The sequence below is a fragment of the Saccostrea echinata genome, unplaced genomic scaffold (genome assembly GCF_033153115.1).
Source record: "Saccostrea echinata isolate AGI-Se365-2 ecotype Australia unplaced genomic scaffold, CSIRO_AGI_Sech_v1 ptg000056l, whole genome shotgun sequence".
Taxonomy (NCBI): domain Eukaryota; kingdom Metazoa; phylum Mollusca; class Bivalvia; order Ostreida; family Ostreidae; genus Saccostrea; species Saccostrea echinata.
In genome coordinates this window covers 16158627-16175000 of record NW_026889805.1, presented here as the reverse complement: position 1 = coordinate 16175000, position 16374 = coordinate 16158627, and the positions used below count along the sequence as shown (strand labels likewise).

The 16374-nt window shown below is 34.1% G+C and overlaps 1 protein-coding gene across 12 annotated transcripts in view; it reads left to right on the top strand.

The window, feature by feature from the left end:
• The window catches only part of LOC133173036 (dipeptidyl peptidase 4-like), a 119200-nt gene that overhangs the window by 92986 nt on the left and 9840 nt on the right, over positions 1-16374 (top strand). For 6 of the 12 annotated variants that reach the window (XM_061307930.1, XM_061307932.1, XM_061307933.1 and 3 more), the window contains exons 2-9: positions 3030-3144; positions 10180-10197; positions 11695-11790; positions 14845-14939; positions 15112-15186; positions 15541-15593; positions 15682-15754; positions 16178-16307. In XM_061307930.1, coding sequence (XP_061163914.1) covers positions 3030-3144; positions 10180-10197; positions 11695-11790; positions 14845-14939; positions 15112-15186; positions 15541-15593; positions 15682-15754; positions 16178-16307 — 655 coding nt within the window. Of the gene's footprint in view, positions 1-1771; positions 1826-2422; positions 2474-3029; positions 3145-10179; positions 10198-11694; positions 11791-14844; positions 14940-15111; positions 15187-15540; positions 15594-15681; positions 15755-16177; positions 16308-16374 lie in introns of those variants that run through there. The other 6 variants (XM_061307931.1, XM_061307936.1, XM_061307939.1 and 3 more) reach the window with 3 other exon arrangements.

Below are 16374 nucleotides of genomic sequence, written 5' to 3'. Positions count from 1 at the left end.
TAAATTGTTCAAATCATGGCCCCTGGGGGAGGGTGGGGCCACAATAGGTATTACAAGGGGGGAGTCTGGTAATGAACAGCATGGCCAAAGTTACTCAGGTGAGCGATGTGGCCCATGGGCCTCTTGTTTCTGCTTAATACCACAGGTTTGATGGACTATTGGTAGCTAGTCCGCACCATAGACTGTAGGTCCAAACCTCTGACACCATATTCTTAAACCTGTATAATTACAATAGATAAAACTCTCCACTTCAGTCACTCTGGCATCAGCTGTTTTCTCTTCCTTTTCAATAAATTAGCCACAGTTAATTACTACCAAAAGGATACAAAGAAGTAGTTCAGACTGTTACTCAAAATTAATGCTGTTATGAAGGTATAAGCCTGGATTTTATTGGTATGGTTAATATTGACAAAACATTGGCAAAATAAATATTGGAAAATACCTGAAAAATACTTTTCAAAAATATAACTATCTTAAAATCAATGCACCTCCCATACATTAGTTACATTGCCAACAGTGAACTTAAAAATGTGACATTTATAGTGTAGCTGCAAATTATATTCACTTCGACATTTTATACATTAATATTACACATTACTGTTTTAATACTGTTTATTCTAAGAAATTTTGGCCCCATTATTTTTTCACTGAAGTACATTGCAAAAAATTTTTTAAAGCAAATTTATATTTTGTAAAATGGCTGAATCAGCAGATATCCTTCATTTGAATATTGATTAAGAATGCCATGACTTCCCAAAAGAGAATATCATTTCAACACCTGCAAGATTCTTTGCTCTCTTATTACAATGGGAAATACTTTTATCATTTAACTGTAAAGATGCAGGGTTGGAAAAACATTTTTAACCAAAAAAACCTTCTTTTTATAATTGAGAATAATGTTCTCTTCTAATTTCCTGAGTGAGTTAATGTCTTTAGCATAGGGAAAAGGAACAAAGTACTAGCCTCCAAACTTTCCTATTATCGTGCATTAAGATTTTTTCTCCAAGCACTTTGCTTGAATGATGATGCATATTGTTAACGATTATGACAAATAGCGAGCATCCTTTGTATGCGAAAAAAATATTTAATGTCTTTCCCAAAGAAATCCGGAATGGGCAAGCATCTGACAGTTACTAAAAGAGATCCCAAGGCACTGCTTCTTGTATTCCCTGCGGAGACGTGATGGATGATCCATAGAGGCAATGTCTCAAAATGGCCAAAAAATAATTAACAACCAAAGCCTGAATCGAGCTTGAATCGATGTGTCTGTGACAGAAGTTTTGTGTCATGGCAGTTAGGATCTGAGAATTATTGACAATTCTTTCCACGGTTCCTCCAAGATTTGCTGCAATTAAGGACATCCAGAAGACAGGGGTTCGCTTTTAGTATTGAGCTACGCTTCAGCCTGGCTTATAGACATTGACTCATCCTGCAGTTCATTTCCTTATGTCTTCTTTGCTTAGCCATGAATTCTGATATCAATTCCTGGAGAAAGCAGCAAGTTTGATTTAATTTTCTGACTGCCTTTAATAATGGAATCTGGACTTGTATTCTGTAAATTAGCCTTTGTACATGTGTGAATTAAGTACATATTGTTAAGTGATCTACAGTGATATATAAATTTTCATCAAAAACTTTATGGATATTAATTGTTGCATATGTACGGTGATTTTCCTCTGAAACAGAAATATCTGAGAAGGGTCAGCAAAAAAGCAACACAGCTGATCCTGAAAGGAAATAGTTTCTTTTAATTAAAAGTTAAAGAAAAACTATGATAGACAAAAGAATGAAGAAGAGTCTTAGTGTGGAGAGTGATGGTGATCAGGTATATTGTTACAAATTCTTCAACTTAGATATTAAAATGTACACTGGTGTTGTTTTTATTGGGATTTGGGATAATGATTTTATATTGCCAACCGATGGTATAATATTTAGGTGGTTGCCCTTTCATAACAAAGTACTTATGCCATTTCTTCAATAATGCTTTGTTAAAGAGAAAAAAACAGAAAATTTCATCCCACTTGTTTTTCATCAGCTGTGTATAAAACTGTGAAAATTAATTCCCATATCGAGTTCATCCCACGTGTGTGCTATACAGTTTACGGATCTAAAATTGATTTGGGAATCAACATGTTCCGTGTTTCATTATAAAATTTATGTAATAAACTAAGCTATCAGTCATGAAAATGGAATCTTCTACGGTAAATCATTATAATAGAACTCTACGTAAATCCCACTTATACTGTGAATGATTTCAACCTGAGCGCAGCATATTGGAATTGAGAATCCATCAATTTCCAGAATGCATTGCTAAGGAAATCTTAGCATCTGTATATTTTTGTTTTTTTGTGCCCTGGAGTTTGAGAACACATACAAAATATATTGGCTGGTTTTTTTTTTTTTTTATTTCTAATGGATTGAAATTGAGATTCTTGAAATCCGTCTCACTATTATGCAAATATCGGAGGCTACGGTAATCTTTTGGAAGTGTTTTTCACTTAGTGTTTTTGTTATAATCGGCATATGGTAGGAAAAAATGTGGTATTGTATTTGACTTTTTTTTTCATCATTTTTGTGGTTTTGTTGTTATGGACGGAATTGAAGAGTAATGCAATTTGAACTTTTTTCCAAGTCTGATAGATTATTTAATTATTTCTTAGTTATTTTGAGCAACACAATTTGATTAAGTACATGAAAGTTGGCTTCCTTTAATGTTTTTTTTTTGTTGTTGAAGTTACTAGAATTATAAGAATCTGCTTTGTGTATGTACTTTAAATTGCATCCCTGTGAAGAGTACTTGATAAAAGTGTAATATATGTTGAAGTGAGGTTTTAAGAAACAACAAAAAGTTACTTTCTGAAAAGTTTAGAGAGAACAGTTTCTTTTATTGACTGAGGCTTAATTTTTTGCAGATTTCTACATGGAGAAAGACAGGGTAATCTAAATGTCCAAAGTTGGACTTCATATTTAAGAGTCGACTAATACTATAATTTCTTTTCCTTAAAAAACTTTTCTCTTTTTTTTTTTAGGAGCTGGTTGGGGGAACAACCCAGCAGAGAAATTGGAGGGGGATTGCCATTGCCCTCCTGGTGATTTTGATTGTGTGTGCCCTCATTATCACTGCTATCATCCTTGTCACACCAGGTAAGCCTCAGACTCGGTCTATATCAAATTTGTTTTTTGTTTCATGTTGGGCATTTTTGTAAAGCTCTACAGAGCTAGTTAGGGATGCTTTGGAAGCACAGGTACTTGTTTCTGTAATAAAAAGGGGATGAACTTTTTTCTATAGAAACAAGTGCCTATGTTTTGAAACTGCAGATTAAGTTTTTAGCTCACCTGAGCTGAAAGCTCAAGTGAGCTTTTCTGATCACCCGTTGTCCGTCGTCCGTCCGTCTGTCCATCCGTCCGTCCGTCCGTCTGTAAACTTTTCACATTTTCAACTTCTTCTCAAGAACCACTGGACCAATTTTAACCAAACTTGGTACAAAGTATCCTTGGGGGAAGGGGAGTTTAAATTGTTAAAATAAAGGGCCAAGTCCCCTTACAAGGGGAGATAATCAAGAAAAGACAAAAATAGGGTGGGGTCATAAAAAAATCTTCTTCTCAAGAACCACTGGGCCAGAAAAGCTGAAACTTATGTGGAAGCATCCTGGGATAGTGTAGATTCTAAATTGTTAAAATCGTGACCCCCGGGGGTAGGGCGGGGCCACAATAGGGAATCCAAGTTTTACATTGAAATATATAGGAAAAATCTTGAAAAATCTTCTTCTCAAGAACCACTGAGCCAGAAAAGCTGAAACTTATGTGGAAGCATCCTGGGGTAATGTAGATTCTAAATTGTTCAAATCATGACCCCCGGGGGTAGGGCGGGGCCACAATAGGAAATACAAGTTTTACATTGAAATATATAGGAGAAATCTTTAAAAATCTTCTTCTCAAGAACCACTGAGCCAGAAAAACTGAAACTTATGTGGAAGCATGCTGGGGTAGTGTAGATTCTAAATTGTTCAAATCATGACCCCCGGGGGTAGGGCGGGGCCACAATAGGGAATTCAAGTTTTACATTGAAATATATAGGAAAAATCTTTAAAAATCTTCTTCTCAAGAACCACTGAGCCAGAAAAACTGAAACTTATGTGGAAGCATCCTGGGGTAGTGTAGATTCTAAATTGTTAAAATCATGACCCCGGGGGGTAGGGCGGGGCCACAATAGGGAATCCAAGTTTTACATTGAAATATATAGGAAAATCTTGAAAAATCTTCTTTTCAAGAACCACTGAGCCAGAAAAGCTGAAACTTATGTGGAAGCATCCTCAAGTAGCGTACACTCTAAAATGTTCAAATCATGACCCCAGGGATGGGGGGGGGGGGCACAATAGGGATTCCCAAGTTTTACATTGAAATATATAGGAAAAATCTTTAAAAATCTTCTCAAGAACCACTGGACCAGAAAAACTGAAACTTGTGTGGAAGCATCCTGGGGTAGTATAGATTCTAAATTGTTCAAATCATGGCCCCTGGGGGTAGGGCGGGGCCACAATAGGTATTACAAGGGGGGAAGTCTGGTAATGAACAGCATGGCCAAAGTTACTCAGGTGAGCGATGTGGCCCATGGGCCTCTTGTTTTCTTACAGGATGTCCTGTTAGCTGATTCGGGTCAATCAATTGAATTTTGCTATATGTAGTACTGATTTTAACAACAGTTGTCGTATTCATATACCTTTGAGAAAGCACACTTTAGGTTTTCAAATAGAGTTTTTTTATGCCCCAGCATGAATATGGCTTGGGCAAATAATGTTTGTCTTCCGTCCTTCCATTCTTCCATCCTTCTGTCACACTTTGGGTTATAGGTCAGTTTCAAAGAAACTATTCAAGATATTTTTATCAAACTTTATGTGCTGATACATGTTGATGAAAACTCTTCAAGTGCATCAACATTTTTTTATCTTGAGCTTTCCTTTGACCTTGACCACACTTTTCTTAAAGTTGTGTTTAGCTAAGTTTCAAAGAAACTATTCATGATACATGTATTATTATCAAACTTCATTCACTGACACATATTGATGAGAGTTTTTCATCTGCATCAACATTTGTTGACCTTTCCTTTTATTATTGGCCTTGACTTCACTTTCTTAAATAAGTGATTTTCTCAATTTCAAAGAAACTTAAGATTTTTTTATCAAACCATATATGCTTATACATATTGATCAGAGCTGTTCAACTGCATCAACATTTTTGACCTTGGCATTTCCTTTGACCTTGACCTCACTTATCTTTAAATGGGATTAAGCTCAGTTTCAAAGAAACTATTTAAGATATTTTAATCAAACATGATATACTTGTAAATATTAATGAGAGCTATTCAATGGTCTCAACATTTTTGACCTTGACTTTCCCTTTGAGCTTGACTTCAAATTTGTGTTTAGCTTAGTTTCAAAGAAAGAATTCAAGATCTTTTTATCAAACTTTATAATTATGCTTATACATATTGATGAGAGCTTTTCAATTGCATCAACATTTTATACCTTGATCTTTCCCTTGACCTTGACCTCACTTTTCTCAAATTTGTTTTAGCTCAAAGAAACTATTCCAGATGTGTTTTTATGTAAGCTTATGCAGTGATACATTATTTGGTGAGAATTTATCAACTGTTTCCATTTTTTTTTTTACCTTGACCTTCCCAGTGACCTTTGAATTTACTATTTATTATGTACTAAACTCAGTTTTAAAGAAACTATTCAAGGTATTTTCATCAAACTTCATACACTAATACAAATTTTCTGTTACATTACCAATGAACCCTGGATGGATCATTCATGTTCTATGGACATATTTCTAGTTTGTCAAGATATTGTTTCAGAAATGTTGTGACTCTACTGTTTGTTACTAATGGGAGACAGCATCTAAAAGTGGGGGTGGGAGGGGGGGTTGTTATGATATATAAATGGTGCCTGTTTTGGAGAATAACAATTGAAATTTACACCCCAAAGAAAACCATTGTCAACAGATGCATCAGCGGAGGTTGACAATGGTTTTCTGAGGGATGTCAATTTCAACTGTTTCCCTCTAAAACAGGCACTATTTATTTTATTATACTGAATGTCTTTTTGATTTAAGTCAGCGAAGAAAAAAAAATTGGAGAAGTAAGTTCACAATTAGAAAGGTTTCACACTCTCCACTTTTGTTTTTCTCAATAAGGAAGTTAAAAAAAAAATGACCCACCTCCTCATTCAGAAAGTCCTTAATCATTGAAATGTTTGTTATTTCTGCACTCGCAAGCATTTTTTTGTCTGTCTTTTACTGTACATGTAGATCACTTAAAATTTATTACAGTATTTATTCAAGATAAACATTTACTCCTTAAAAGCGAAAGAAATTTTCATGAATTGTGGTTACTGCTCTATAAAATCTTTAGGAATACTATTATATGCGAGAATAATATTTTCGCAAATAATCTGTCTCTCGTAATTATGCTAAAATAAAATTCTCGCAAATAAAAAGGGATTTACAGTATTTGTTTTCAATCAAGCTACATCGAACACAAGCTTTTTAATTGATGTAAATTTTATTCATCTTCTCTCAAATGTACAAGTGACATTTTGAGAATTCTACAGCGAATCGTACTCGCATAATTAACACGCATGTGAGATTTCGTTGTGTTACCCATTGTCAAGTGCATTGCTATTGCTGAGGGTAACATTACGAATTGTTAAATACATCTCAACTAATCAGATTTGAGTATTTAACATGAAAGTTTAATAATCTACATTGTGTTATGTAGTGCTTACAGGAATGGAGTTCTGACTCGGCTTTTATGTACTTGAAGTACAAATACACGTATTATGATTACTAGATGAAAAAAAAAAAACCCAGATAAAATAGAGGATGAGTAGTATGCATATCATTGCTTTGAACAGTTAGAATACAATGATAAGATATGTTGCAAGTTTATATCATAAAAATATAAAAATTAAAAATACATTTACTTACATAATTCAAATTCTTACTTACGTCAGTTTAAAAATTTTGTGATTACCTCTGCCAGTAATAATTAATGTTCAGAGTGCATGAAGTAATATCTTAGACAATAAATGGGTCTGGCTTTTTGAAGTTCAGAAATTCAGTGACTGGAACTGTTTTTGGAACACCAGAAAACATGCCAGCCTCTGGTGAATTGAAATTTACTGTCAAGGAGAAAAACTAATTTCTGTATGTAAATATGCAAATTTTATCAGCAAAGCAATTTAATTCTGTTCGACGGCTACTAACTTGATCAGTATTCACAAGGGGTACTCGATCCACGCATTACATTAAGTTGCTTTTAAAAAATGAGTGCTTACAATAAATGAATTACTCATCTAATTTAATCACATCAAATTTTTGTGTTTTTTTACTATCATAGTCTATAAAGATGAATTATTTGCTTGCCATTTTGGATAATGATCCATGGATGAAAGAATGTTGTAATTTGAAAATTAAATCAACAAGATGTTTATAGGGATAAACAGCTGTAATTCATTCTGGAGATTTTATCTTTACAGTGATATTTTATATTAAAATTGTAGCATTAAAAGATTGTTTTAGTTTCCTTTGAAGTATTTAGGTTTGTTAATGTACACTCATTCAAGTGGATATTTTCTTAATACATACGTCAATATGAAGAAATACCGGTATGCAACATGGTCAAAGTTCACGCAGTTATGCTTCTATTCATAGAATATATTTGGCTTTACTGTAGAACAGCATGGATAAAAGACATTTCACAGCTTGAAATATATGAAATTGATATCAAAATTAGTTTGACCACTGCTAAAGTAATCATGAATGGGAGATAGTTCTCCCAGCCTCACTTTGAGGTACTAATGCAGTGTAACATGACATCAGAGGTACAGCATAAAATTACTACCACTCAGAAAGCCATTGTCAGATACCAATAGGTGATCTAATATCACCTGTGAGTATCCTACAATGTCAAAAAGCTGGACATAAATATTATGCTCAGTTGTTGTTCACAACCTTTAAGACCTGTCTCATTTGAATGTCTTGCATATAAAAAAATTGCATTAAAAAGCCTTGTAGTCACAAATTCAAGGCTCATAACTGGCACTTGTCCATTTTATAAAAAAAAAATTGTACTGCTCTGTTTTATAAGAACAGTGACTTATTGTTATGTCTTACAGTCAGTCTTTGAGCAATGTTGTGTATAAACATTTTGAACATTTTCATCTCTGAATGTCACCTTAGCAAATTCCGACCAGAATTAAAGTACCGGTACCTGCAGCATCTGGGGAGGGGGGATTACTTTCCTTCACACTTCTAGCTCTTCTGTGATAGCAAAAACCACAAAATTAATGCACCTTCAGAATCTTTTTCTTTGATATTGGATTGTAACAGGATTTTTTCCCTCGTGATTATGATGAACAAGAAGCTCTTGATCAAGATGTGAAATACTTGACCTGGTCAAATCTGGGTCCAAGATTCAAATTTTAGGGTACAGATATGCAGTTGGCCTTTTATTGAAAATGCATAACTTTTTTCAAAACTCACAGACAAATTGTTTGCTTGACTATAAAAAGCAAATTGGCCCTTTATCAATTTTTTTAATTTATGATCCCCGGGCAAAGGATTTAGCCTTAGGGAGGGTGTAAGTTGGTCATGTTTTTTTGTTTTGTTTTTTTTTTTAAAAATGTGCTATTTCTTTAAAATTCTTGTTCTGGAATCACTTCTGTATTTGCATTGAACCCTCTTCTAAGTATTGTTGAAATTATGACTCATGGTCTCAGGACATTTGTTTTGGATGTGTATTTTGCGTAATTTCTGATCAAGACCAAAAACTGAATGTTTTGTGTTTTGTGATCATGGGGTCAAAAAGCACTGTGAGGGAATGATGATATTTTTTTCTTTCTTGGTATGATCATGAACAACTTATGACATTGGGCTTATTTAAAGAACATATAATAGATATACAATGAAATAAACAAAATGAAAAACCAGTACTTGTTGCAATTCTTTTCATTAAGACACTGTACAACTTTTCATTAGCTCACCTGAGCTAAAAGCTCAAGTGAGCTTTTCTGATCATATTGTGTTTGCCATTCATCTGTTTGTCTGTCCATCCATCTGTAAACTTTTCACATATTCAACTCCTATTCCAGAACCATTGGGCCAATTTAAACTAAACTTGCCACAAAGCATCAAGTTTCAGAGGATTCAAGTTTGTTCAAATGATTCAGAAGGGTCATGCCCTCTTGTGAAAAGGAGATCATTAAGAATTAATGAAAATTTATTGGCATCTTTTAAAAATCATCTTCTCAAGAACCACTGGGCCAGAAAAGTGCAAACATACATGGAACCTTTGCTACATAGTGTGATTAAAGTTTGTTCAAATCATGATCCCAGGGGTAGGATGGGGACCACAATGGGGGATCAAAATTTAAAATAGGAATATAGGGAAAAATCTGAAAAATCTGCAAAAGTCTACTTCTACAACAAAGACATGATTAGTCATATTGATATGGAAGCATGCTCAGGTAGTTTAGATTTAAGTTTGTTCAAATCATGACCCTTCCGGCTAGGACTGGGCCACAATGGCTGATCAAAGTTTTACCTAGGAATACATAGGGAAAAATCTTAAAGAATCTTCTTCTCAAGTACAGCAAAGTCATTATTAGTCATATTTATATGGAAGCATCCTCGGGTAGTGTAGATTCAAATCTGTTCAATTCATGAGCCCTGGAGTAGGGTGGGCAACAATAGGGGATCAAAATTTTACAAAGGAATATATATAGCAAGATCTTTTAAAATCTCCCTCTCAGGAACAGCAAGGCCATGATTAGTCATATTTATATGAAAGCATCCTCAGGTAGTGTAGATTCAAGTTTGTTTAAATCATGATCTCTCCTGCCCCTCTGGGGGATGGGGCACTTAAATATTTAAATTTTTCAATACTGAACTCTTTTCTGCTTTTCTCTAGCCAAAGTGCTCAGGTGAGCAATGTAGCCCATGGGTCTCTTGTGTCTTTATGTAGTCTTGGATAACAGGTATAAGCATTTATTTATGTTTTTGAACAGGTTTATAGTTTTTTTATTTCTTTTAAATAACATGCTAATGTACCTGATTGGTTTGTGTATTTCCATTTTCCTGATAATTTTTGTTACTTTTATAATTCCATGTTTGTAGATGATGACACTAAGAAAGGTATTGCTTATAAGAGAAAAGAGGATTAATCAGACTTGCCAGTTAATATAATATGTATAGTGGTTAAAAGCTTTGGTTTGCTATTAAATAATACATACAATGCTTTATAGTAACCACCAATGATACAAAATCTTCTAATGATACAAAATTTACTAATGATTAGATATAACGTTGCAGAAATGGATGTATATTTACACTCATTAGTGATATACCTGGTAAGTATATTTTATCATTAGTGATTTTGTATTAATTATTGCTATATCCATGTTTCATGACATTTTGAATTCTTAAGTTATAGGATGATGTATCATTGATGGTTAACATGATGCTTGATAGATAATACAGCTATATCATTAATGAATTCTACTAACCCTCATAATGTGATATCATACTAAGTGGGGTTTATAGTGATTGCTACACTGCTTCTAGATATTGTATACAGGGAAAAGTTTGTCCACACTTTTATTTTGCCCCCTTTGCCCTCGTTGCAATTGGGCAAATTTTAAGAAGTCAGCATTATCTCTTCAACACAATAGAGTCTTTGCGAATTTAAGCTGGGCATAATTTGATTGCAGGTGTGATGACTCTGTATACAGAAAATGATAAGAAGATTTCTGTAAATGTATTACGTTTGGCTATGTATTCTTTTTAGCACTTTTGGCAGAAAGAACCTTCCGCTAATTTAAGTACAATGCTAAATGTCTTGCGTATATATACATAAACAAGAACATTAAGAAATGTGCTTAATCAAATCTTCGCTAACTTGTTCAGAAATCAATTTCCGCCAAATATCGTACACGCTAAATACAATACATTTACAGTATATGCTAATTGCTGTATATTTGTATACTCTGCTGTCTTTTTTAAATGGTACTTTAGTGCTGAATTGTAACAAGTTTCGATCAGGTTTGACAGATTTTTATCAATTCTTATTTATTTTGCCCATCTTTTCATGGACTGTAATATGATGGTATAGGCTTTTCCAACCGTCTGTCTGTCTGTCTTTTGGCTTTTTCATATCTACATCATGTATTTCACACTAGCTGTGAGATCAAACCCTGTCAGTTGATGGATCTTGAGGAAAAGGTGTGTCATTGCTCAAAAATATGATACCTTGGACTACGGCTATGTCAAACCATGTCCAGATCATAGATTGCACACTGCAATTAAGTCCTTTTGTTTTATCCTTTTCTTTAATACAAAACTCTTTTGTGTTTTGTATATTATAGAGGACTTAAGGTTTATATGTTACAGTAATTTTATTCCAATATAGTTGCAAATGGCAGGGTCACAGCTTGTGACTATCAGTATGCATAAATTGATTTGCATATATACAGACCGGCATATTGTAAACCCCAGTAGTACATTACATTGCTCTACATTATTACCGTAACTGCACGGTCTGGTTGCATGAGCAATATTTTTTACACACTGGAAAGGCATAAACTTTTAAAGCATTAAATTTTTAGCTCATTGACATTTCATTGCTTTTTGCAGGTAGTGAAGAAGAACGCCATAAAGAGAAGTTCACCTTTGACGATTTCTTTGGAAATGACTACAAGATTCATAGTTTTCACCCTAAATGGAGAGATGGTAAGAAAAGTGAAGGACATAGTAAATACACCTAATTGTGTAAGAAGAATCACTAGATAAAAACAAGTGAATAATGCAGTCAGTTGTCATCTAGCTGAGACCTTGATGATATATCATGTAGATGACAGGTGTGACATTCATACAACATTGAAAAACAAAATGTCAAACAGAAGACCAAATGTCAAACAGAAGATGCTGACAGTTATGTATGATACAGTGTTAATGTTTCCTTTTCATTGAATCTTTCAATTGGCAGAAAAGCAAATTCTTCAAAACTGATTTACGGGTTTGGTACATGTACTTGTAGCAGCATCAATAGTCAGAGATTAGTTAGGACCATGCTCTGCAAGTCCTACAGTGATCAGTCTGTCCATCTCTTTGTCCATCCGATTTCATTTGTCTTGAGCATATTTTTTCTTCCCTTGGCCAAGTTGGGCTCAAACTTCATGCATAGATTTCCTGTGGGTTGAGGGTGTGCAGTGACCTTGAAACGATAATCAAAGGTCAAGGTCATAAAATCCTTGTTTTGATCATATTTTCTATCCCCTTGGCCCAGTTGGGTTCTTACTTCACCCAAAGAGCACCAGTGTGTAGAGGGTGTGCAGTGTCTTTGTACCAATTTTGTAGATAAGAGATCAAGGTCAGAAAATTTCTTTGCTCAAAAAATTCTTGTAAGTAGTATACTTTCTCTCCCCTTGGCCCAGTCAGGCTCATACTTCACTCATAGAGTGCCTTTAGGTAAAGGGTTTGCATTGACCTTGAACCAAAATCCAATCAAAGGTCAAGGTCAGAAAACCTCTTTGTGTAAAATAAATGTCCAGATCATATTTTCTCTCCCTTGGCCCAGTTGTCTCATGCTTCACCCAGTGAAGTACCCATGAGCACCAATGCTCCACACATAGAGTGCCCATGAGTAGAGGGTGTGCAGTGACCTTGAACCAATTTTCTTGGACAAAGGTTGAGGTTACAAAAACCTCTATGTGTAAAATCCTTGTCCAAAGTATATTTTCCTCTCCTCTTGGACCTACCTAGCCCATAGAGTACCTGTGGGTAGAGGGTGTGCAATGACCTTGAACCAATTTTCTAGATAAGAGATCAAGGTAAGAAATTCTTGTCCAGAGTGTACATTCTCTCTCCTTGGCCCTATCTGGCTCAAACTTCATCAAGTGCCCATGGGTACCATGGGTAGAGGGTGTGCAAAGTAAGTGGTCAAGGTTAAAGCAAATCTTTGTAAAATTTATTTCTCCATTTGACCCATCTGGCTTAAAGTTCACCCAAAGAGTGTCCTTTGATAAAGGGTCCTTTATCCTAATGTCCTTGCTAAAAGTGGGGTCCTTTGAGATGGTCACCATCTCAACAATGTTTAGATCAAGTTTACTTTAGCTAGCTGAGTTGGCTGTCCTTGATATAATATAGATGGATTAGCATGTAGCAGTATATATCCTGCATATTAGTATGTCTGTCTGTATATTTTAAAATTCATATACACTGTACATCAAAACTTGGCATCTTTGATGATGTGCAACTAGCTATTGTAGACTTCCTCAAACTTTGTAGATATGGTATGTAGTGATAGAAATTTACATTTACTTGTGCTTAGTGAGCATAGAAGAGTTGGATGTGAATGTTGTCACAACTGATGGTTTATAAGTGCTTCACAACCATGTACAATCAATATATTGTTCTTACCAAAGTATGCATGATTTGCAATATTTTGTAGAATTTCCGGTTTTTGCAAAATCCCCTACAAATCTTTTTCACTCAGGAAATAGCTTAAATTATTTTGGTTAATGCGAATGTTTGATCCCTAATAAAGAAGCTAGTACGAAGCTTAATTTTGTTGTTGAACAACCTACATCTGCGGTTTTCTTCAGTATATTTTTTTTACCATGAAAATAGCAACCTTGTCTTAGACTCCTAGCTAACAAGTTATTTTTGTTTTTCTCTCTGAGGTGCATTACCGTGTAATAACTAGAGTCTGGATTTCTAATTAATTATGATATCGGCATAGCTGTAAGAACATATGTTTCTGCTTCTTTTTTTATAATGAGGTTTACACATAGGTGAACAGATCCGCGCGATAACCCTGTAGACACAGAGATAGAGTTTTGTTGACTGGCACTAAACATTGCCACAGAGAACAGTGCTGTAATTCCAGAAGGTTTTCTCTGATGTTGATTCCTCTACAGTCTTCCGATAGTTGATTTTTATGGAAAGAAGTTTGCATCTGCATAATTTCTTAATGAAATTCAATGCCCTGTTCACACGAATGCACATTAAATATTCAATTCGCATAAAATAATGCAAATTAATTTGTGTTCACACGACAGTCAATGCGAAGTAAACTAATGCACATTGAATTTTATTTCTATAGTAAAGCTATTCAGTAAGGCTTTTATGACATTTGCAAATCATGTCACCTTATGCAGTGCAGATCCATTCTTTCAAAATGCTTCTCTTTCTAGAGTTGTAGTCTGATTTTCGTATATTAATTTTTTTTTGTAAAATTCTTTTATAATGCTTCTGCATGTAAAATGTGAAGATAACAAACAGTGATCAATCTACAGTTTTATTTGTTTTCAATGAAACTTGGCATACATATAATAGACTTCACCAAGTACACAATTCTATATATATTAGTTTTGATTTCGATGAACTGTGTAATGCACTTTGTGAAATATGCCTGTGACAAAAGCATCAGGTTCATTAAAAAACTGAAAATAGATTTCTTAATTACCATAAATGATTTCAATGAACATGCACATTGTTTCCAAGGTGATTAAGAATAGAAATTTTTGTGAAATTCTTTCAAAATACCCCTCCTCCTATAGTTTCAATTCAATTTCAATAACACTTGTCACCAGTTTAGAACATTTGGATACATAATTCTGTGAATGTAAAACAAAAAAATTGTTATAAGTCCATCTAGGTGCAACTTTACTCTTCCACTATTATGCATAGAAACCAGTAGAGCTACAGTCTCATCAGAGACTTTTGGTTTTAAGAATTATATTGAATTTTAAATGCTCAGTATTCTGTTTTCTTTCCATTTAGATGATTCCTTTGTGTACAGAAATGAAGAAGGTTCTGTCTTACTTTACAATTGTACTTCCAACGTGACAACGGAACTTCTAGACAATTCAACATTTGTAAGATATTGTAAATTGTCACTTAAAATAAATTAAGACATCTTGCTTCAAGTTTAACTATTAAAATGATTTAAATACAGAGAATTAGAAGTAGTTTATGATAAAGAAAAATATAAGCGTGGATTTTCAGGGATTCTAGTAAAGGGCAGTATGTAACTTTAATTTATTGCAGAGAGAGCTAAACACTGGAGAATATCACATCTCAGCTGATCAGATGTTTGTCCTGCTGCCTTATGAAGTCCAGGGGGTGAGTTCAATCTACATCTCTTATTTTAATACTTGATTTTCTGGAGTTTTTATATGTTGCACTCTATTGAAAAACATTATCATATGAAAAAATTGGCTTGATTTTGATTGCAATTCAATCTTTCAGTGGTTGGTATGAAACCTTTATGTTTGAATTTTCAAATTTTTAAAGATCTTTCATTGTCAAATAAAAATTAAGGAGAAAGACGATTGGAATATTTTGCAGTTTTATTATGGGCAAATTTTATTGAATCATAGAGAAAAAAAATAGACAGCCATAGATAGAAATAATTCCTCTTCATTATAACAATACAAATGCATGATGAATTTAAAAATCATGACTTTTTTTTTGTAGATTTACAGACATTCAAAGAAAAGCAAATACAAAATACTAGAATTGAAAACAAGGTACACTGTTTTTATCAGACTTTTATGATGTAGCATTATAGATCTTATTGTTTTCAATTGATATCTCTGAAAATTTGTCTTCTGATAGAGAAATACGAGACTTTAATCCAGTTGGAGAGAGATACCAATATGTCAGCTGGTCACCAAAGGGGCATAGTGTGGTAAGTACTACTTTGGCATGAGTAATTGCGATTAGTGGCACATAATAGAACATGATGTTATTGATGCACATGAACTTTAAGCACTAAGAAGAGCATACAGTATGTGTACTTAAAAAAACAGGCTTCATATTTTCGGGCTTTGGCACGGACAACAATGCACTAATTTATGAATACCATTAAAAAATCATTTATAAAAACATTATAATGCGCGAATGTGTGTAGCGCTAATTCATGATTACACTAATCACCCTATACCCAGTGATTGCACTAAATTTTGAATACATCAATTTATGTACACGTAAAATATTCAAAAGATTAATCTAGAGATGAGCATTATGCATTAATTGTTAAGTTAACTGATGTACTTGAATTTTACAAGTGAAAAAGATTAGTATGAATGTAAAGTCACAATCTTCCATTTAGGTTTTTGTTCATCACAACTCGATATTCTATCTGGCTAATCCATGGGACCAGAATGCCACTCCAGTGTTGATAGCTGAAGATCCAGGCACAGGAGAAATATTTAATGGAGTCCCTGACTGGGTTTATGAAGGTAAACAGAAATCTGAAATGTGTCTATAGCCATGATGCCTCATCACAATCAATCCCCACAAGAACTG